Here is a 25009-nt window from a genome sequence, read left to right as displayed (position 1 = left end):
TTTAATAAACCGCATCCTCTGGCAAATCTAGTACTGTCCTTGCCATCGATCCTGTAAAAGTGCCTCAATTTTTTGTAACTCTGCCACAATTTAGTTAACAGCCATCTATCTTTCTCTTGTATTTTCTCCCTCATACCTTTTTCAATAGTTAATATTTTAAAGTGAATAGCTCTTCCTTGGATATGAAGTAGAAGAACCTCCATAGACAAGTACAGTAACTGTCATATATTCATTTGGAAGAAGAAATAATATTAGAAAGACTTCAAAAATGTGGTTAGGTGACTATATTTTAATCTATAATCATCCTTACAAGGAAAATAGGAATTGGATAACTTCAGGATTACTAACTTTCACTTTACTGCTACTATCGCAATCATGCGGCTTTAAGAAAAAATATCCAAGACCTGCATAGGAAGTTTCTACATAGAAAAGCAAATTAAATTCATCATATATTGGTTTTAAATTGCCATGATTATTAGCTAAAACCAGAGGGGTCCTTTTGTCTGGAATCCACCCCATGATTTCAAAAGTTTTGAGAGGTACATGTTTCTTTCACAGCAAGTGCAGAAAACACCACACTTCCTGTAAGATTTCCTTTCCCCTGCCCCATTCTCTTGCTCCCTCTCAAAATTCATTAGAATATGACTTTGATATTCAATAGTATGATGCACTATCAACTGATTCTACATTTTATGAAGAGTAAGAGCCCCCTCCTACTGGCAAGCAGTACTAGTTCCTGGAAACCTTGACTAGGATATTATTTTTAATATTCAAACAACATACCAATTGCTCCATTTCCCTAAGATACATTTTGCTAGATGCAAAGCATGTTGATAATTGCACATTGAATAATGGTGGGCAATGAATGCATGTATGGCTCAGGTGCTTGGTACTGCCAGAGTTGCAGAAATTCAATGTACCTATTTTTCTTTGAATTTCACTTGACATTAAGGAATTGTATTTAACTTTAAAAGCAAACACAAAAGCCAAACTAAAGCCCCAAGAAATTTTAATTTCATAGAAATGTCTGCTTTGAATTGATGTATCTCTCTAAAATTACCTAAACTAGTTTAAATTAGGAGAAGAAATTATAAAGAAAACATAGCTAAGTAAAGTAAGCTAAGTCTGCCACTAGTGATGTATAAAATAAACTGTTTGCAGATGTCTATCAATCATTTTGTATGCCTGTAAATCACCAGCACTGGCTATCAGATCTAGCACAGGAAGACTCCCCCTACAGATCTATCTCACTAGCAGCAATTTTCATTTTAGTAATAAAATCATCAAGTGCTGCCAAGTGTTAACACATTATTCTTAAATGGTACCAATTTGTACCAAATTTTCAACTGTTACATGTATTCCAAGACAGAATTACTGGAATAATTTGGTATGGCCTGACTTCTCCATCAAATATCAGATGACGTAATTCTCTTATAAGCAGAAGTGAAAAACTGCAATGCTTTTCTCAAACCAAGATCCTAATCCCATCTTTCTTCTTGTCCTACGTGTCACATTTTCAGAACAAAATCCAGTCTTTACCTTCCACATGTTACTACCTGTCACCCTTACCTCCACAACCTGCCTCCTTATTGATACCATCCCTCCATTCTCTAATGTCTCTATGTCTCTCTCTCATACATTCCTAAATCCTAATAGCTGCTGTATGGAGCAAGAACTCTTAGCCTTTTCATCTCTTTACTTAATTTTTACATGCAGCGATGTCCAGAAAGCAACAAATAAAATCTCTAGAAACTTGTTTTGTTCAAGTTTCAAATTTTCAGCATGACACTTATCATATCACCTGATTATTTTCTTCATTATACTCAGATGCCTTGATTCTGCTTTGATGGATCTATCTTGGAGGTACAGAAAGGGAAAAGGCCACTATGCCTTTTTTCATTCACAGGTCATCACTGTGTAATATAAACTACATTTTGTGTAGTATGTAAATACTTGTGAAACCATTTAAAGTTTATCACATTAATTATCAATGTAAATATTTAACGTTGTTAGCCTGTAAGACCAACTCCCGAAGTAGAACCATCCTCAAGGAAGCATCAGAAAATTCTTCCTTGTTTTTTCCTTTTTTTTCTACCTTTACTTTTCACAATTGCATATGTGAAAATTTATGTCAGTAAGAAAAGATGTTGAGGCATATATACCTATTAATGACTGAATTATTAGAAGTGAAACAAAAAAAAAGCCAGATTATTTTATTTATTAAAAATTGTGTTCTTCTATTAAGAGAAAAGTGGCTAACATTTTATTAAAAATCTACTTTAAATTATATCAAGTTAATTGCAAGGTTAACCAGATCATGTAGTAGAGAGCTCTCTTCGGTAAAAATTTATGAGAAATTTCTAATATGAATATCATGTGTAACAAGTCATTAACATATATTTAAGGAAAATATTTTTAGGATGGCATTTTTGTTTCAAAGTATTTTTACAGGCTTTTGGGCTAAATAATAGGTAGATTTATTATATAGATGAATAATTTCTCCATTTTACCACACTGTTGTAGCATCAGAAAAAGACAATGGATGCATTAATCTCTGCTTCACTATGGGAAATTTGGTGAGATGGTTTTGGAAAGTGACTTTATGTAATAAACGTCATCTTTTGCACAGAATTCAACTTTCTTATCCCCTTGAAGTCACTGCAATGGCATACTAAACTTCCTTCTGTGCAAGTGCACAAGGTAGTCAAAGAAGGAAAATGGTAAATCTTACAACTGACATTCATAATGTGTCAAAATTACCACACTTATTTAGTGATGTTAAAGATTGACCTTTTCCATATTTGCTTTCTCATTTTAACCTATAAATTTGACAGGAAGAAATGTAACTAAAGCAAATAGTATTTTATTAGAAAAAATGGATTTTTTTCTACAGTATTTCAATATTTTACTTCTCTTGATTATTTTTCCTGTAATTTTTTTCTGTCCTAGGCCATATGTGTATTTATTAGTTTTGTGTGTTGGCTGTAATGACAAGATAGATCTGGGTCCTCATGACTAATGGATGAAGGAAAGGTGTAAAGAAGACAAAGCCAGGTTTTTTCAGTGATGTCCAGTGACAGGAAAGAGGCAATGCCTTCCAGCTTCAACAATTCTGTGACTCTGTGAGTAGTGATGGGATGTTGCTGCACTGGTTTCTGTTAAAAGAAACAGAATCCAAACAAATCCAAAGTATGAACTGCTTGAATTTATTATGATTAATGATAGCAGTAGGCAGCTGAAACTTTTGTGACGTTTATCACAACATTGAGGTTTCCCAGAGAACCTGTGGATGACCCATCCATGGAAGAGTTCAAGGCTAGTTTGGAGGGGCTCTGAGCAACCTGGTCTACTGGAAGTCGTCCCTGCCCATGGCAGGGGATGTTGTAACTGGATGACCTTTAAGATCCCTTCCAAATCAAACCATTCTATGATAACATTTCTGACATCCTGTACACAGTAGTAGCATTTTTACCAATTGAAAACCTTTCTTCCTTGAAGGTAAATATAATTTGTAGCTCAATCTGTTGAACCCACTCTTAAGTAATTTTGTTATATATTTTTTTGCGAAGGTATAAAATTAAATTGCATGAATCGAAAGCATCGCCCTCAACTGCAGTGCAATACAGCTAACACACAACAAAGCAAAAGAATAATCAATTCAGGAAACCAAGTTCAATATGGCAACAGTAATGAGCTTGGTTTCAAACTGTGGCAGGGAATAAAAACAAACACAAAGGAAAAAAAGACTGTTATTGATGAGCAATACAATAGTATAAAAAATACTGCACAGTTTTTTTTACAGGTAAAGACTATATTGCACATGCCGCATGATTATTTTTATTTTTACCACTCCAAGTAGATACTTAACTAGTAAGTAATAAAACTACAAAAAATCATGTTTGGATGAAAAGCAGTATTTAGAAAACTTCATATTTCTGCAAGACACTATAAATTATTTAAATGCATTTTTTAGAAATTGCTTTCTAAGACATCATTTTATCAACTACTCACATGGCTGATCTCATACAAAAATGTACCATGTTACTCAATGCAATATATTTGTCATAGATGATTCTATCTCAAAACACTACTCTTTTGAGTACTGTGAGGAAATAGGCATTTTTGGACCATCCAGCATATCTAATAGCTGCAGTATCAGTATTGAAATTGAGAGATTTAACTAAAACAGTGATGTGAAAACTGGTAAATCCAGCTAAAAAGGTCTCTTAGTCAGGATGCTTCCTGGATAGCGTATGGGAAAACAGAGAATTTTCCAAAGGACATAGCTTAGCCTTTTCTCCAATAAAAGGAGTACTGTCCACAGGAATTTGCACCTGGTGATACAGAGCAGTCAGAAACAGTAGCATCTTACATAACGTGTACACCTGGGAGGACAAAATTAAGTGAGGGCTGTGAAAACTTCCGACTGGTTAATGACAGTTTGAACACAACGAAGGGAAAACTGTAAGGCCGCATAGACAGTCTTTCAAGGATCATAAATGTTGCTCATTACTGGCTTGTTTAAAGCTTTTCCAACTTAGTAATGATGTTAGGGCACCCTAACTAAGAATAACAATGTGATGAAAGATGAGCCAGCACACTGAACATGTCAAAATTAAGATTTTTCTTTCTCCAATGCTAATTATGCAATGAAAAATTTGTGAAACCCAAGAACTAATGTGTTCTCTCATCACAATTTTTCTTTTATTCAGGTCTGTGTTATGCTTTTAAAGACAAAAAATTACCATTTAGAAATGTAAACATCTGTATAGGAAAACTAACTTTGAGACACCTGATACTGTATGTAAAATCAAGTTCACTAGGGTTTATACATTTAGCTTCCTCAGGCTCTCTTGAAAATCTCATCTTAGTATATGGCCTGCTTTATCTTTTTTATGGATTTCTCTAATGTTTTTTATTTAAAAGAAGAGTTATTTCTCTGTCTATAATAAATATGTAGATAATAACTATAGGCACATCTTAATGTATTCCACCACAAAGGAACTTTTCAATTGATTACTTATTATTACTATCATCCCATACACACTAGGACTCATATTTAAAACCAAATTTTGCAGTTAATGAAATCCATTAATAAGTAATATTTGAAAATGGTATTTTATATTGATGTAATTTTGATTTATTTTTCATACTTTATATAAGGAAAATTAAACATAACAAAACACAAAGATGACTTTGTAGGAAGAAATCCTTAAAAATGCCCCCGGGTTCCCTACAATTCATGTCTGCTCAGCATTTCCTTCAGATAAAAGTCAGGGTTAACTGTGTCCAGTTCGTATCAAACCTGGTAATGTCTTCCTGTCCTGGAGAACTGCTCTTATCACCAGGAGCAACCCCAACAGAGAACAAGGATAAAGCATGGAAATTCTGTGCAATCCTACTGTCAGTTTAAATCTCTGATAGGGGTCAGTAAGTAAAAAGATGAGACAGTGGCAGAGAGCACTCTGTGCCTTCATTAGGCCTGTTTGACTGAGCTGGCATTTAAGGATGTGATGGAAACAGTTTCCTCTCCTGACTACACAAACTGTCAAATAAATAATAAAATATAAAGAAAAATGCTGTATTTTTGTTACTAGCTCACAGAAGGGCATAGCTGCATTGTTTATTTTCATCTAGAAACTGGAGAACAATATCAATAAGTCCTGCTGATTTATTTATATTTTAATTTTGAAATAGTTATTAAAGGTTTATATGAGAATATTTTTAAAAATAATAAAAATTTCTGTTAAAATGGCTTAACTACAAAAGTGAGCCATACCTGAATAAATTCTTCTCAAAACTTGTTCGGAAGAGAACAAAACCAAAATAATGGAGGAGAAAAATGTAAAATTTTGAACGGTTTTATGCAATTTTGTAAATGAATATTTGGGAAAAAAAAATCTAAAAGCCTTGATAGCAATGTCAGTAGCTGCAATTAATATGCTGAAGAAATGCCTCTTGGAAAATATTACAAGGAAAATCAAATTTATTCAATACTGACTTAACAGAATCCCCCCATTTTTACTAGTTCACTACAAAAATACAAATCAGTTGTTTAGTTTTTGAACCTGAACCTTTTGCTGAAATTCCCCAGCTTGGAACTTCTGAAGTGCCATAACTGGAATGACAGATAACCATGACACTGCTTCATAAAGGAAGGTATTGGGGAACTGGGGAAAGGACTGTCAGCGCTTTGGACAACCCCATGGAAATGGGGGCAATGAGGTGCTGAAAGATTCTTTGAAGGGGCTGTTTTCCTTTGAAGGGAAGTTTATGGCAGAGACCAGACTGATGGGAGATGAGGCTGGAAAGAGGCACTTCCTCCTGGGGACATTATTTTAAAGAACAGGAGAATTCTTCACCATTAAACATGTATTTTCTTTCCTGAGCAAGACAAATAAATTATATTTGAAGCTCATACACCAGTGCAAAGTTATTTGCAAAGGAAAGCAAAAAATTTCTCACTCTCATTAATCAGAATATGAGACAAACCTCTATTGTATCACCCCAGAAATACCTGCTTTGCATCATAAAACTACGTGACTTAAAGGAATTGAGGAAAGTTGTATTTCTGTTATTCAAACAACACGTGTGCTGAAAAATAATTACATTTGGGTTAAACCTCACTATCAGTTAAGTATTTAAAGCTTAAAACTCCAATTTTAGTAATATCATAATAAAAATCTTGTGTTATACATTAAAAATAATTGTTACAATGTGTGATTTCTCTGATGATAGAATAACATTTCTGTATTCTTTATAAACTGTGTTTCCTCAGAGGATTTTAGAACGGTAGAAAATTTTGTGCTGTATCAAAAACTGTGTCTACCAAAGCATAAAGTCACATTTGATTGTTCCCACAGACATTCAAAATTAATTCTGCCATGCCATAATAATAAGACTATGTTCCTTTTAAATTCTTTTCACCTCTTCTAAAACTTTTACTCTGAAAGGAGTTTTAGGTTAAAATAATGTATTGTGTTTCATAACGTGGTGCAACATACCTCTCTCTTCTGAATACAAAACATATTAATATTTAATGTTAAAGCATAGCACCAACACAACCATAATCAAACCATGTATTTCATATCATTATGTGTAGAGTCAGCAAGATTTTAAAGAAACTTCACTTAATTTGCATATTTATCTAGGTTTTTTTTCTTTTATATACATACAAAAAATTATCCTTGCACTCATTAAAGAAAACAAATATAGCAAATTAAGATTTATTTCTTAGGTCTTCTGGGTTGGCAAATCTCTCCATTCTTAACACCTAAAAATTCTTTTGACCATTCCTCATTTTCCTTTCAGATTTATATTCTATGCCACAATGCATTGCTTCCCTGCCAAAAAAGAACACACAGCTGTATAGTGAAAGCACTTTCAGAACTCCTCAGGAAATCACTCCGTGGTCTGCAATCATTACTTTTATTTCTGTGCCACAGAATCCTATTCCAGCTTTTATCTTCCCACTGGAAAGAATTTTTCTGTTCAAAGACTAAGTTCAAAGAGGCTCACACAAACTCTATTGGAGACATAAAAAAATTGTATCAGGAAAATTCCTAGATGAATCGAAAAACAATGAAATAAAAAAGAAGGATGTTTATTTGCTTGTTTTCATTTTTTGAAGACCTTGGCTCGTGAATTTGAAGAACAGTTGAAGAAGCAATTACCTGATGAATTTTTTTTATATTTCAGATTTATATCCTCTGAATGGCTTCTCAAGCATCAGACTCTTCTAAGAAAAAATAGTCTCCTTTTCTCCTGGATAAAATGCAAGAGCTTGGAATAAAGACAATCTCTAAAAGAGACTGTTACAAACATGGTAACTCCAGGAGGGGTTATAATAGCGGCTAGAGACCTTTTAGGGATTAGTAAATCAGAGGACTCAGAAACAAAAAACAATATTTGTTGAATCTTAGAAGGTTAAGCCCAAAGCTGAGCTGCTGCTCAAATCAGCCCTTACTTTATCCCGCTGAATACTTTTCATTCCCAGTGGTTTCAGCTAGCCCAGAGACTTAAAGTTATTAAGCTCAGCCTTAAGTTAATGGATAATACCACTGGAATATGATTTCAGAAGAAATCCTGTCCTACTTAAGTCACCAACACACCAACAAGGCTCTTGTTAATTTCAGAAAAGACAGGATTCTTCCACAGAATAATGAACTACAGGACATGCTTTCTTCATTTATACAAGTTTAATCATGAATTACCGTGAAAAAACGACCTTCCATTAAGAATGTACTTTTTTTTTCTTTTAAAACAAATTTAAAATAGAAAACAAAACATTAGAACTTACATTCAATATCAAGGTACATGCTCTTTTGGTGCCCACCAATTCTACTTGCCGCTTCACAGTCATATCTCCCTGAATCTGACAACTTCACATCTTTAATATGCAGTGACGATTTTCCATGCTGCCCTTTGACTTCTATACGGCCATCTGGGCTCTGTTTACATTGATTCAGGAAAAAAGAAGGTTTTATATATTTATATATGTATATCAGTGTAGAATTTATATATTAAACACTATTGATAAGAATGACTGAAAGCATTTCTTCACCTGTGGTGAAGTTATTACTGACAGCTAAGCAACTTCTAAATTTTCCAAATAAATGAAAAAAAAAATGTAGAAAAATATGTTCTCTTTCTAGGCAGTATAATCAAAGGAGTAAGTACATGCTTAAAGGAACATTGTCAAGGGAAACCACAAAACGTATAAAATTATGACTGCAATAGTGAACTGCATACTCAAAACTTCTTTATGATCTCACTCACTGTGTTATGATGGTGTGGTTAAGAAAAATGCATAGATACAACATTATATCTTAGATTACAGACAGCATTATCTGTGGTCCTCACAACCGCAGCTCTGAAACTGAATGGAAGTAATGCCTCAGACAATGAGCAAATCCCAGAAGCTCACAACTGTTAAAAAAACTTGAACCATAAATGCAACTAGAATTTCTGGATTTCAGTTCCTTTTCATTCCATGGAAAAGGGCAAGGGAGAAAAATGAATGCTACCTTCCAATTTTCTAGAATATAAATTTTATAAAAATCCTTATCCATAATGACTGTCCTTCCCTCTTCACTGTGCGTCCCCACAAAATTATTTGAATTTAAAGGGTATACAAATATTAGGGAAAACTAAATAAAGTAATTTAAAGAAAAAGTCCTCTTTTGATGCTTTAATCTTCATGAAGTATTATGCCTGAGGAAAAATAAGTTATTTTCTTCTGCTCTTTACTTATAGAATCATGCAATACGTTGGGTTGGAAGGAGCCTTAAAGCCCATCTCATTCCAACCCCTCCTGCCTGGGCAGGGACACCTTCCACTAGACCAGGTTGCTCAGAGGCCCATCCAACCTGGCCTTAAACACTTGCAGGGATGGGACAGCCACAACCTCTCTGGGCAACCTTTGGGAAATTTGTTGTACTTTGTTGTCTCACTTTTTTTCTGTTTAAGGGAAAAAACTCCACAAGTGGTTAAAAATACAGATATTAACCTACCTTCATTATAGTAAGGTAGAAAAGGGACGAAAACCCAGTAACTGTATCACTGCATGACACTAGACTTGAAGCAGATTTTTATGTTCATTCTATAGTACAAACACTCAAGTTTATTGCATTTTACACTAAATACTCACCAAGTGGCAGCTGATGGTTAAGTGGCTGAGCTTTTAGCTCAGTACAATTGTTCCTTGACTTAATACAGGAAGTGTGCACACAATTTAGATCTTAAAAATATTTGATGTAAAGCAGTCAAATGAAGCATGCTGTTTATCATGATTTCTACAGAAAGAAAAGTGCTCTGATCCTTTGTCAGAATCCAAATAGACTGAATTTTGTTTCCTGTGAAAATGACTCAGCATAGGTACATAAATGAAAGTTCTTGAATACTAACCCAGGAGCCAACATAAACCTCTTTGGACTAGTAAAAATCAGCAAATAAGTTATCATCTTTAATACTGAAAATTTTATTTCCAAATTATGCTTAAAAAAGGAAAATAAAAGTTATGATGTTTCTAGTAAATGCGTTACAGTAGTCAATGTCATGGCTTTTGGAAGGAATTCTTGGGATAATTAAAATGCAATTTCTTTAAAATAAAACAATAAGTTGTTTTCTAATGTCTGATACACAAAGAACTTGTTTACATATAAGTAAAACAAGTACTTTCTATGACATAGTTAATAACAGTTATAAGCATTTTCTTCCTTTTTTTTTTAAATATTAAGCATGTAATACCATGGTCAAACTACATTATTCCTACCTAAAGCAGCAATTTAATTTCTGATTTTACCTTGATGACAAATATTTCCTTAAGTTACATTTAAAATTGTGAAACAACCTGTGGCAATGAATCATAGGTACTATAGTAAATACTTCATTAGTGATTCATTAGTTCAATACCAATCCCAAATACTTTAATTCACTAATATATATTTCACTATAAGTAATTCCATCTATCCCTAAGCACATACATGAGTACTAATAGATGTTATAAAACAAAGTAATAATAAAAAGAAGCACAAAGATCCTTAAATTAAATGGCTTTTAAAGTACTTTCTCAATCTCATTTTAGTTTATCTAATTATTTTCTAATACTGATGGAAAAAAATTAGTCTATACTCAGTATAATTTTCCTATGTTCTCACATTCTCTTAGTCGAATGCAGATGATGTAATATATCTTAGATTTATAGGTAGGACAAAACCCAAGCTAATAAATACTCTGAATGATAGGAGATTTTCACATATCATTTATTCTTATAATCAAATATATTGTAAGAAACATCGTAAGAGGGATTTACTAGGTTCAAAGTCCATAAATGAAACAACAATTGTAGGCAAGAAAATATCACTAGAATTATCATAAAAATATGCATTTACTAAAGATAATTTCTACTTTTTTAAAGTTCTTGTGTTAAAATTGCTGACTAAATCAAACAAAATTTCTAAAATGTGTTCTGTTTCATTGCTTATATTGCATATTATACTGTCACTTCTTAATAAACAGTTTAAAAAGTCCTGTTCCCCGAGTCTATTCTGCAGATGGATAGGTGGACAAATCCATCTTTTTTTTTTTTTTAAAACATGGTGCAACACCTGATTAAAGCTATACTGATAGGCTGGCATTCCTGAAGACAGAAACACATGAAAGAAAACAAGAGTGTAAATACAGACCAAGAAAATTCCATTAACAAAGAAAGAACTAAATACGTAAATGAAAGGAAACGTTTTGATGCAGGCATCTCCACCTGTGAGAGGAATCCCAGAATATGCTGGTGATTACCACATGAAATCAAAAACTCTAGTTAGTATGGGGAAGTTTCAAAAGGACTTCAAAAACACTGGTGTAAGCTATGTTATATTCCTTTATAGTATAAGTCAGATAAGAGAGATCTGGGTAAATAATTCAAGGACATGTTGTGATGACACAAAAAATTACAATAACACTGCAGCACCAAAACATGAAGAGACACACATATAGGAGCACTCCATCTGCCCAGTAATCCTCAGGAGAAATCCCCACCAGGAAAAAAGCTTTGGAGCTGCCAATGGGCCAAAACCAAAATAGAAACATAACCTCTATAAATTAACAGTGTCAGTAACTCTCAAGCTTTTCTGAAACAATAATGGACACATTATGAAACAATAATGGACACATTGGGATATTCTTTTTTTTTTTCCCTTTCAAATGTTATAGCATGAGAGATGTAGAACCTGTATTTTATTTTATTGCTTAATATTAATAAAGAGCATAAAAGGGACAGAACAAACCCCTAGACAATCAGAATAATCTCTGTGGCCCAATATTCATGATTTGTGCTCATTCACTGAATTAGTCAGTATCTCTTACTACCATGGAGCATGAACAATCATTGAGGTCTCAAAAGAATGAGGTTAAGACAGTTCCATACAGATTTACACATTCTTTAGAAAGAACAACTATGTTAACAGACACACTCTTAGACATTGGAAGAAGGACAAAGCCTTCAGAAGTTACATTTTCACATCATTTTAGAAATCCTAATAAAATCTTAAATAAAATATTTTTCATGGTTAATGTTAATTGGAGAATTTCATAGAAATCATAAATAGAAGTGGGGATTTTGAGGCTTTGGTGGCGGGGTTTTTTTTCCCCACAACTTCATCACCAGCATAAAGCTGAAATACAAGTGAAAAGTCTTCAGCAGAGACACTGAAAAATGTTTTACTTAGGTAAAGTCATTTTGTGATTTTATCCTCTTAAAAAGCATGTTCCCTAAATTAAGAAACAGAAAAGCCCTTTTATTTTGAATACTGATAGCAATCTAGTTCTCTGTTGCTGGTAATGAAAACTTTTCTACAAAGGTCTCCAAGTAAAACTATCCAAAATGACACCACATAAAAAGTAACTTCTGGGAAATAACAAAAAGGTGAAAATTTTCTGCACTTGCAATATTCTTACCTATGTAGTTAAACACAAATGACTCCTATGATAATCAAAAAATGAGAGATATTGCATAATTTGAGATTAGTGCTACAGGTTCTGTAAAAGTAAATATATATTTTTGGTTTTGATAAAATTCTTGTCATACCATACATGTTATTTTACTCCTTGACTTCTTCTGTCATGCTTTTCCTTCCTGAATGTCTCAGATAATTTGTAGTTCCACATGTGAATATTCCCAAAGGCGTGACCAGCTGATGCTGACCTGACTGGTCTAAACACAGCTTCAAAGTCAAGAACCAGAGTTCTCAAGGCAGTACCAGAACAATGATAACTGAATTTCAAGGGTTCCACATGCAGAGAGGATGGGGATGTGATGAGACAACATCCACAAGGAGACAAGGACAGCTTCTGGAACAGAATAAATTATTCAGATACCATGGAGTGTTCAATCTGCAAAAGTCCACTGCCATTTTAGTAAAATCAGTGTAATTTTGCAGGAGGGGAGAGTTAGCTGATTACGATGCTCAGAAATTGTCGTTCGCTTACTAACTGTAGAAAGCTGCGCTTGGGCAGAGGTGGATGGTGTGGTTAGTGGATGAGTTTGATTTATCAGCCAATGCTCCAGCTCCCACTGAGGAAATGTAGAACCAAATGAGATGAAATTGTAGGGCTGCCAAAATTTGCATTTTGAGTTGGCTGAAAACAAGAATGGAAGGTAAGAACAGTTGCAGAAATTGGTGACTCATTTGTAGCTGGATTTTAGTAATATTGCTTGGATGGTTAGAGCAGCTGACTTCCCTCCTAGAGTTTACCATTTGGCTGTCAAAGTACTCCTTCAACCCCTGAAGTCCAAGACTGCAAGCAAAAAAATCCCTTCGTTTAAAATCTAGACAAGTTGAAATACCTTTATTTGTTTTTCTTCTAATGTTGAGAACTTACTCTTGAGCAAAGTGCCATCACTGTCCATAGTTAAAATGCTACAGGTCAGTTTTGCCTGTCATATTTACCAAATATGTCTTCTGACACCTTGTGTACTTGAGTATCATTTTGGATGCACACTGCATATATTAACCACAGAAAAGATGAAGAGGTAGTGGCTTAGAATTGAGACTCTTTTTTTCTTTTGCAAAACATGGAGCAACATAGTAAAGAACAGTCACTGTAAGAATGTGTAACTTGAGTAAAAGCTGCAGGTATTTAAAATTTCCTGCAAAGGATCTGTTTCAGATGCACATGGTTGAAGATCCTCATACGGCAGGGGAGAAGGATTGAAAAAAAAAAATCCTGGTTCTTCCTTCTTTGGATCAAATTGTTAAAAATTGCCAACTCATTATGTTGTCTTGGTCATGTTTCCAGTAACATCACTGAATTTTCAAGGAGAAAACAAACACTAATTAACAGAATCATCTTTGGAATTTCACAAATAACAATTTTTTAGGAAGTTTTCTGATTTCATGTTGTGTTCGCATCCACATGAGATGTAACTTGAGGTCATATACTTCAGGATGATGCTTCTTATATGTGAAATTTAAGCAGATCTTAATTGCCCATGAAAATGTTTCTTGAAGCAGCATGAAAGATAAGAACTTCTGCAACCTGACATGCTGATACTAAATGATGATAAAATTCCAGAACTCTATTAAATGTACGTGACCAGCAATTCCTAGTCTGAAAATCTACCTTTGATGATGAGAGAAAGGGCTGTTAGTCACAACAGCCATCATCGTGTAGAAGCTGATGGAAGCTCCCTTCTGGATTATGGATGGTATATTCACAATATTTCCCATTCTCTTCAGGTAAATGTATTCTATCCATGCACCTGTTGGAGACAGCAGAAAATTCCAGAGTATTGCTATGTGCATATGCCTTAATGTCCAGTGAATCAGAATAATGCTACAGCAGTGTCTTGGACTTCAGTGACTTTTATAGGAGACCTTGTGATATTTTATAACTTCAGCTTGTTAATTATATATGTCAGCATGCTGCAAATTCCTGAATTTCTAGGAATTTGTTTTTCCACAAAGATGAAATTATTGAAGCACCTATTGTTTGTAGATCTACAGTGTAGCACCAGGGAAGTCACAAGAAAACCTAATGTTGAAGAAAAAAATACTGTTGTTTTGAATTTCAGTTCAGCTGCAGACACACCAGGTACTTTTATAGAATTCAGATTGTAAATGGCAGCAGGTTCTATGCAGATTGTTAGCAGCATGATCAGTCTCAGGAAAAAACGTGTTCTTGAATGCTTCGCACAACTTTTATAAATTATGAACTGATATTTCATTCATTCATGCTGGAATTTCTTTCAGACTTAAGTCATTATGCAAAGAGATGACACATGAAATCCTGACACCAAACACTTACTGAGACATGAAATGGAAAACTGAACTTCTTTCCTTAATTGGCTTTTACTCAAAAATGAATATGTAAGAAAAATATTTAAGAGAGAAAAAATGATGAGCAGCCATTCAAGATTAATTCTGCTAAAGATGCAAATCCTAGATGTAAATCACAAATCTTAATGATGCAAATCACAAGATATAAATGGTTGATGAGTTTTAAGGGCAAAAATATTAGCATCATATCAAATAAACTTGTAGAGTAGAACAAGCATTAGTGTTGGCCATGATAAATAACAATAGTAATCACAAATGAGCGTTTGTAAGTACAGAAGAAATACTACAGTTCGAATAATTACATAAGCACTTTGTAATGAGAAATCCTGTTTCCCTCATAAATACTGTATTTAGTGGCTTTATTCCTAAGGATTTTGCTGATCTGAATCTACTCCAACACTGCTATGATGCCATTAAAATATGTGACTCAAATGGATTCAGGCCAGCAAAATTCTCAGGAATCTTTAAGTACAATGTTCTCATTCAATACAGACCTCACATAAAACAGACACTAAAAACAGTGATTTTACTATACAACTGCATCTTAGTTTAAAGAATCCAATTTTATTGTAACTTGGGACTAGAGGTGGTAGTTCTGTAACTTTAGTGACCAGCAAGTGAGAACATGGCGAAAAAAGTAAAAAGGAAAGAAACCAAAGAAACCTGTGGCAGGACACACATGAAGACAAAGCATGTAAACTTACTGCATTACAAAATGAACAAAAATAACTTGAAGCTGACCCAAGGCAGGGTGAGGGGTGAAGTGAGGGTGAATTGTCAATCCTTTTCTACTTTTTTTTTTTTTTTTTGTGAAGAAAAGCAAGCACTGTCAGCTTGCCTCTGGTTTCTGGGTGATTATAAACAGGAAAGGAAAACTAAGAAGCTTTTGCATAACAATTTTAACTATAGTGTTATTTTTCCCCCTTTATTACTTAGATAATTAAATTATCTAAGTATATTAAATTAAATTAAATTTAATATTTAATTAAAATGTTCAAGTTATTATAACTGAACTAAGAATAATTGCTTGGTTTATTTTGTTTAAACTGATATTACTTGGACCAATAACAAATTCTTAAGATATATACAGATTATATACCCCTCCTACCCATGAAACTTTAAAATTACTACTACTGCAAGAATTTCAAACAGAGATTAATTCATGTATATATACATTAATTTCATTTTCACAGAATTCATATTCAAACCTTGACACAGTCTAACTTTAGTTGCAGGGGGAACTGATGTAGTGAGGTATGCAGAAAAGAAAGGAAGAAAAGAGAAAAAAAAAAAAAAAAAGGTTGTTCAGTAACTGTATGCAACTTGAGATCCCTCACAGTTTACTGTAAAGTTGATGTATATTTTACTAAAATTATTATGGCTAGACAGCAAATAGGAAGTCTGTCTGGAAATTGGGATGAGGCAGAGACCTGCAGGGGTATATGTAAGCAGCAAGGCTCCCTTAGGGGAAGGAAAGTCACAGAAGGCCAGAAAAAGACGCAGCTTGAGTCACAAGGTGAAGGCAACTGTCAGCAGGACAGATCCTGACTTCACAGATCACAAAGTCTTTGCTCACAAACCCTGATAATTCTGGAGGGCTTTTTGCAACTGAAAAAACAAAAGGAAAATGTAGTAGCAAGCAAAATGGAGAAAGTGAGGTAACCTGGACATAACTGAAAGGGCATTTGTTTTCAAGTAATTTTATTTAATTGATGTCCTGAATGCAGTTCTCAGTTTCTCTATTTACATTTCTATATTTATAAATATGGCTATACATAAAAGCTTATGCTGGATATATCAGCTAAATTGTATGTTTGCTATTATGGAAAAATGTCATGCTACTAGGGTTTAAAATAGGTTGGGAAGGAGATGTTGCAACATGGCAGCACAAATACCCATATGTCATTCTCCTGGGGAAAGTCTCATTGAGAAACAAAATCTTTAAGTCAATCTATTGCTTATTTGCAATCAGCTGCCAGGATTCCTGACTCAGCTGTACACATTAGGAAACGGATTAATTATTATCAGAAGTTATGTACTAGTACATGGCTGAAGAAACAGATCTGTAGTAACACATTAACTGAAAAGACTATGTGGATAAATTAATGACAGCTGAAATATCAGTCATAGCTCTAGAATTCTGGTATGCAGGTAAATTGGGAGGAACGACTGGGACCTGGAAGAAACATAATCATTTTCTGGGTGAGGAAGAAAAGGAAAAGGAGGAGTGAGTCAAAAAACGTGAGAAACAGCCTTTTAACCAAGTAATATAACCCTGAGGACTTTAATGTTATGTATAAGCTACCAATAGGACATACTAAAGCATGTTAGATGATCATCTTGCAGTAAAGATTTCCACACGCTATTAATTCATTGAATTTTTTCATAAATGTCACAACTTCATTTGCACAAGCAGGAATTTATAGAAAGACAAAAAATCATCTTATTGCTAATAACATTATTTATGCAACACTTAGAAATTTTAATAGCACAGGTTGAGCCCATGCATAGATGGGAGTTCTTTTGACCATAAATCAAAACTCAGACCTATTGCCCATTTATGGGGTCCTAAGAAATACTGTTTGCTGAATTTTATAAGCTGTCAGTAAGGGATGGTGGAAAGAGTCTACACTTTTCCCAATGTACAGAAATAACACTTTAGATGAACTTTCACAGCCTCTTAACTAGCAAGACATTCACTGGTACATCATCATTGTCCTGTTGAAGTACCATAATTTCACTGTGTTTGAAATCTGAGAGCTGGTATTAGAAGCAAAAATAGTTTATGAGTAGATGCACATGGAGAGATTGCACAGTGAGAATGTGACAGAAAAATATGGGGTTTTTTATAAGCATACTAAGGACATTAATAAATTATCAAAAACTAATTCTTACACAGAGCTTAGATAAAAAAACAAACAAACAATGTATTGAAAAAGTTAAGTCAAAAGACTTAAATTCTCCTAATATATATAGGTACTCAAACTGCCTTTCAGGTTAGGAAAACTGCAGACAGATTTTAATAGCATAAACCACATTTTTTCCAGCATTGCACTTCTGATTGTACCATTGATTGTGCTCGCTCCCAATGTAGGCAGTATGCAGAAAATGCAACATTTCTTAAGTCTCTTGAGAAGGTCCTGCAGTACATCAGTGAATAATGACTCCAGCTGACTCCAGTCTACAAACTGTGGATGTATTACCTAGTGTAGCATCAGGTGCAGATTCTCTATTTCACCAGACAGGCTACAGCTATTGGGAAGTTCTTAAACCATTAGCAAATAACACAACTGATACTTAGGCTGAAGCTCATGAAACAACCATTTGTGTTGTAGAAGAAATGAATGAATATTCCAGTCCAAGCTTCACTGGTATTGTAGGAAATGTTAGTCCATAAAATGCTCCCTGATAATTTCACTCTTCTTTAGTGTAACACACCTAATATCATCATTGATAACTAAATGGAAAAACCCCCTAATATTGGAAGGGAAATAAATACCATTTCCAAGCCCTTATGGCTTTATTTCAGCCAGCAAAAGCAACACTGCAATCCACAGAAAGTACCCCAAAAATATCTATTTGTTGCATAGGTAGTACATAAGCAAATGGATTAAATGGAAAAACATTTTTGAATTTTAAATATAAATTAGATGCAAAAAAGAGTATCCATTTACAGAAGAGATAACAATTTTGGACTTAATTTAAGGTATCCCATTAAAGAACTGCTTAAATTAGTCATGTTCTTAAATTAATATCTTTCCCTAGGTTGTTTAAGCTTTTAATACAGAAGCGGTATTAAATTTTACATTTTCTTGCCCTTTTGTCTCCTTTAAATAATCAAGAACTTTGTCTCTGCTCACTTAATTCCTTCCCAGTAGAAAGTGACCCTAAGGTTTTACTAAAAGGAAAAAGGTACAGAATTGAGAGAATTCTGAGCTAGTGTAATACCAATGCAGACAGCCATCCACACAACATGGATACATCTGTCTCTGTGTATGTACAGGCATTTGGGTCTACTCTGAGTAACAGATAATTTACCTTCTATCCCAAAAGAGGAGTAAGTCTGAAGGGCCCTCTGGTCATGTGGCTAACATTTAGTATTGAGTTGTCAATACAGCCAATACCTCAAAATAATTACTAGCTTAATTTTTGGCTTCATTTACATATCACTGCAGACATTGTTACCTAAAGGAGTGTGTGGAGCTCAGATGACTGATTGAGCTACCTGAGAACTTGGAAATATCCACACTGGCTCACAGCTTTCCTGCTTCCTCAGGTCACCCAGGAAAGCTGCTCTTTCTTTCTAACTGAATACAATCCTACTCCTCCAAAATCAATCTTCTTGCTCAAATACTGTCACCGCCCAAAACTGCACACTTTAGTTTTAGCTCCCTCTAGTTACTGAAGTGTTTGTCCCAACTCCATACTAGTTAGCTGAACATGCCGCAGAGACGATGAAGGAACACCAAAATGTATTCAGATTTCCATGAATCAGGTGGCTCCTGAAATTCTATTATTCAGTGCTCATATGTGGCCCTTTATCTGCTTATGTCACAGGGTATAAACCTCTATATTCTCAACAGCACTACTTACCTAACATTTAAGTGACCCTGTTGGTCAAGTTCATTTATTTACCTTCTTCCAGTCACAATATTCTTGCTCTCTAACTTCATAGTCTTAATATATGAAGCCAAATAAAATTCATTTGGGGCTAAAATCAAAATAGAAGAGAACTTTGATGCCTGATTGAATTGTTTGCAGAGTGTTTCAATTGCATAATCAAACACAATTGTGGCTGGCTACATAAATTGTTCTGGCTTGCAGGCCTGTGCCAATATTGCAACAACAAAAGTATTCTATGATATTGTAAGTAGAAGCTTTTCACACAATATGTAGGTGAAACAGGTTATAACAATTTTCTCCTCTTCAGCAGAGAGATTGGCCTTGTACATTTTCCAGCTATTCAAAGGAGAGCTATTTACAAAGAGCAGGATTTGTATAGCTCAGAAAAATAAAGATATCTCCTGGAATCAATAAAAATACCCTAGATACATTTGTGTTTTCTGTGATTAATTTCAAATAAAGACACGATCCTTGATGAGCAAGAATTTAACAGGGCTCACATTGCTGTTTCAAAAGAAAGACAATATGTTTCCTACACTGTAGGACTGCTTCTTTTTGTGCAGGGACAAACAACATAAACAAGAAGCAAAAAAAAAATCAGATTCTTTTTATTAACATTTGTAATAGCTGAAGTGAAGTTAATAGGCTTGAGAAAAAAATAGACTTGACCTTTCAAAGAAAAAGATTACCTTTGCCTATTTCCTGATCATGAAAACTATGAAAAACTCTACAAGCTCCAAATATTTATGATTTGCATGCCAATAGAAAGTGAATTCAAACTTGGAAAACAACTTAATTATTAGTCTCTGAATATTTGTTCTCGTAATACTGAACTCTGCAATATTTAGAAACAATGTAATAGGAAATTTCACAGGGAGCACCAGGTTATTATTGCAATGGGAGAAAGCAGAATTCAAACTGTTTCTGAAGTGTTCACTATAAAATTAAAAAATCACAGATTGGGTTTTCTTTGGGGGTACAAGGAGAATAGTATAAGGTGTTTAAGAGACATTCATTGAATCTGTATTACACAGAGTACAAAGTACAGTAAAAAACAGAGTATAAAATCCTATCTTAAATCCAACACACAAGTTGCAACTGGAACATCTCTGTATTGCTTCCTTTCATTCATTTTATGTGTTTAGATCGTAAATTCCTCAGGGTATGCAGCATATGCCTCTTTGGACACATGCTGCATACCATGGAGCCGCTGTCTCGTATCAAGCCCCATCTGTTATTGTAATTTGTATTCTAAAACAGGGCTTGAAATGGTAATTACCAACAGTGTTGATCAGCATTCATATTTCTGCTAGAATTAGATATGATGAAAGTGGGGCATTAAACTCTGCCCTCACACTTCTGCAGTATACATAGGAACCAGCGACAATTTTGTATCAGCAGTCAGGATGTGTTGTCCTTCAGGGATGTGTGTAGAGATGTATGTGCATGTCCAAAATCCATTTCATAACTGATTATGCCAAATCAAATCCAATCACTGTCTTTCCTTCTGTTCTAGAAAAAGCAACCCTTCTCCTGCCTCCTCTTTTTACTGGGAAAAGGGCCAGGCCTGCTGGATGCACAGTGGTCTGCGGGAATGTGCCATTTCAAATCCCAGCTGAAAGAGGCACAGCAAGGTTGGCACATCAGTGCAAGGACAGGCAGTGCTGGGGAGTCGGGGACTGGAAGGACAGAGGCAGAATACGTGAACCAAGCAGAGAGCTTTATCTTGACACTGAAACAGCAGAGGAAGCTGTGGCCTTGGATTAAGCCTCCATTTCCATTTTTAAACCTCTAGTGGCGAGACAGACACCTTCCAGCACACATTGCCATTCATTTACTCAGCCTTACCCACCCCCATGTATTTATGGGCTATACAGCCACAGAAGGATTACAGAGGTCATCTAATGTGACCTTCTGGAAAACTTTTCATTTAACTTTCAAGAGAAGTCAGAGGAAAGGGAAAGACCCCTTTATTTCAAATTCTCAATGAAAGAGAGACCACACACTGTGTGGTAGATTGTTCTAAGAGCTAAATGATAAAAGGAGAGAGGAAAAGGCTTCTTTGCTTCTGGTTTGAACTCACTTGGCTTCAACTTTCAAATACACACATCTGAGGTACTGAAAATCCTTTATCAAAGCTGTATTTTCCAAAGAGATAATTATAGTGCTCATACTCATTAATATTATCCTCCTTAAGCCCAGCTGGGTTACTTCTTTGATCTATGACTTTGGTGCACATTTTCCATTCTTTTGGACACAATAATTTCAAAACTCAGGAAAGCCTATGTCCCAGTTATAAGATCTATCATTGGAAAGAAAACATTTTGAATCCATGCAGGCTCAGAATGATCTCACATTCATCAGTCTTCCTTACTCACATGAGGTATGTTTACATTTTAGCAAAATAAGAAGCATTTGATTGAGGAGCTACATGCTACAATTAATAAAAGTCAAATTAAAAAAATAAGAACAGCACTTTCTGTGTTCTTTTGATGATCATCATGTTAATATTATCACTTGAGCAGTTCTTCCATCTTCTGTGGAAAAAAATAATCCCCTAAAGATACTCTTAATTCAACAGAAATGATTAATAAGGTGCAGTCTATATCAAAAAAACTGGCCCAAAAATTCAAAATATGAATTCCTTGAATAAAGATGATCATTTTTATGTTTATGCATAATTTATGTTGTTGCATGATGGGGTGTTACTTTAAAAGTTGTCACATATAAGGAATATTTTCAATTTAAGACTATGTTCTATGTTGCTCCCCCTCAATTTTTTCAATTCACCTTTTCCTTCTCTTTCTGTGTGCAAAACACTGCTGTATTATTTAACAAGTAGTCTATAATTGTTAAAAACTGCCAGTTTTGTTCCCTATTCACCTAATTTGGTAGGAGAGCACAAGCCAAGCCTTTGGCAGCCCAGAGCAGGAGGACCATGGGGCAAATGTAGCAGCATATTTTATAGCTCAAGAACATATTCAGTATTTCAGAACGTTTATTCAAGATTCAGCAAAAACTCTCCCATGAGCAACACACAGTTCTTTCTTTGGCAAGAACAAAGGAAACCACATAACTGTATTTATTCTCATTCTTTTTATCTTTCACACAGAGTCTGTCAGCACACCAGTAGGAAGCGAATATAGATTTTCGTTTGGTTGTCAGTATTACTGAGTTGAACCACAGTTCAGAGAGTACTCCAGCAACATGTCTGGACAGTTTAACCACCTGCAGCTGGAATTAAGAACATAAGACTGTCTTATATAAGCACTGGACAGATTTCAGGTTTCAACTGCACCAACATTTTTGAGCTTCTTTCTGCTATTTTGTCTCATTTTCAATATCTCATCTAGAAAGTTATTTTGGGAACATTTCAAACATAAGTGAGTGGCTAACATTTGTAACCTTTGAACAAAGCGTAGTCTTTGCGAGTCAGAAAGATGACCTTTAACTTGAAATATTTAAGGAAGAGAGAACCTGCTTTGTCTTAATGCAAAACTATTAGAAAAAAAATAATATATAAATACTGCTATATTGCTCCAAAGTGGAAATCACAGAACAGGAGAATGGTAGACAGAGCTTCACATAAACTGCCTCAGTTCCAGGAAAGGTCAAGTCAGAGACTAGACCAGACCAGACATTCTCCTTTAAAACACAAATAGTGAAAGTACATAATTCCTTAATATACAGCAATTCCCTATAAACTAAGTGATGTACTATGTATCTAACTCCCTTTGTGGCATGATTGCTATATAGGTTTTCACCTGTGCGTGTTCTTTAAGCAACAACTATGAATATGCAAGAATAAGGTATTTTCCTACATAATTATCTGGAATAAAAATTATGAATTAGTTATCAAGAAAGATGGTATCTCTTGCTTTAACCACTACAGAGAAATTGTGTAGTCTGTGTCAGGAAATTAAGAGGAAAACACTTGCTCAAATATTAAAATAATTATTAAAAAGGGAAGTAGAAGAACTCTGTAGAAACACAGCTTGCTGCAAGCATAGTCAGGAATAACATTACACCATTCCCTTTTCATTTCACCATTCCACATAATTATAGCTCTTGTTCCCACAGTAACTGACTTTCTCCATTGTCATACTGTAATCTTTCTCTACTCAACTTACTTTTGAAATAAAATATGAAAATGGGGAAACAAAATGGAAAAATAGGCTCAGTTTGTCCTCTGTGAAAGGAAGAAATCTAAGGAGAGAAAAACAGGCAGAAAAAAGGAGAAGTGGGAAATAAAGAACTACAAAGTACTCAGATTTTTTTAATTTAAGCTATCTTTAAGCTCCACTTTATTTTGAGGATTACTGGACAGAATCCAAATTTACTGAAGAAGGGCTATGTGTAGCCATAATGATCAAGATTAAATTGAAACCATTATTAAAGATTATGTATGAAAATTTAAGCTACAGAGATGAATTTCCTTTCAGCATTTAATTGCTTTTTTCTTTTCCTTTTTTTAATTCAAAATTTAGAATCTCCATGTCTCTCTTACTGCCTTAGAAAATAGCAATTCTTTCTAATTCCGGAGGAATCTAGAATTAATCTAGATTCTCTAAATTAATTTTCTGCTTATAAGAGAAGAAGATTAGGCAGACAATATATATTTAGATATTTTATATATTAGAGGTAGATTTACCTTGTCACCTTCAGAGAAAGTCATTCCATCAATGGCCCTTTTCCAAGTAATCTCTGGGACAGGTTCTCCTTCTGCTTCACAGATGAGGGTTGCTTTCCCATTCTCAAATGTGGTTTCATTTTTAAGTTGTATTATTTGAGGCTGCACTGTTAAGAATACAAATTGCATTACTGATCCTGCACAAAGAATGTCATATCACAATCTGTGTTTAAAACCATCTTATTTTTGTCAAAGAACATTTCTTTCTTTCTTTTTATTTTTTTTTTTTTTGTTTGTTTTTTTTGTTTTTTAGGATTAACTAAAGTTTTAATGTTACTATCTATAAAAGCAATTAACTTTTCTGACCTCAAGTTGCACAGCAGCCATTTCTGTATGCCCCATGACCTGGACATCCTGCTTCCTTGCTGGAGTAGAGTGGGATGGGTCTTGGCTTATCTGGCTTGGTGGCTGGGTTTATTTCCCTTAGGAACAAGCTGCCCAGGAGACTGTGGAGTCTCCCTCCTTGGAGGTAATCAAAACCCAGCTAGACTTCTCCTGAGATGCCTACTCTTGTTGACTCTGGACTAGATGGTCTCCAGAGGTGCTTTCCTATCTTAGGCATTCTTTGATTCTATAATAACCTGTGTTTGTCTTCAAATGCATATTATTCAGAAACAAAATTAGGAATTATTACCATTCTTTGACTTTGATCTTTAGCAATGCTTCACTGGCCTACATCAGTTACAGAATTTAACAAAATCCCCCAACAACACATTTCACTGGTATTAACACTATGGAGAACTGAAGAGTCCTCTGATATAAAGGTGTTCATCCTCACTAACCAAGTAAACTGGTAGTAAGATACATTGTAAAAATTCCAGATATTGTTTGCATTCTTCAAATCATTCCACATTATAGCCTC

At 34.5% G+C, this 25009-nt stretch overlaps 1 protein-coding gene across 2 annotated transcripts in view; it reads right to left on the bottom strand.

Annotated features, from left to right (window-relative positions):
• The window catches only part of NCAM2 (neural cell adhesion molecule 2), a 283919-nt gene that overhangs the window by 87533 nt on the left and 171377 nt on the right, over positions 1–25009 (bottom strand). For both annotated transcript variants that reach the window (XM_039556490.1, XM_039556494.1), the window contains exons 8-9: positions 24109–24254; positions 8300–8450 (exon numbers count right to left, since the gene is read on the bottom strand). In XM_039556490.1, coding sequence (XP_039412424.1) covers positions 8300–8450; positions 24109–24254 — 297 coding nt within the window. The remainder of the gene's footprint in view (positions 1–8299; positions 8451–24108; positions 24255–25009) is intronic.

This window comes from Corvus cornix, chromosome 1 (assembly GCF_000738735.6).
Source record: "Corvus cornix cornix isolate S_Up_H32 chromosome 1, ASM73873v5, whole genome shotgun sequence".
Classification (NCBI taxonomy): domain Eukaryota; kingdom Metazoa; phylum Chordata; class Aves; order Passeriformes; family Corvidae; genus Corvus; species Corvus cornix.
Note: the sequence above shows the minus strand (reverse complement) of the source record. Positions and strands in the feature narration are given on the sequence as shown.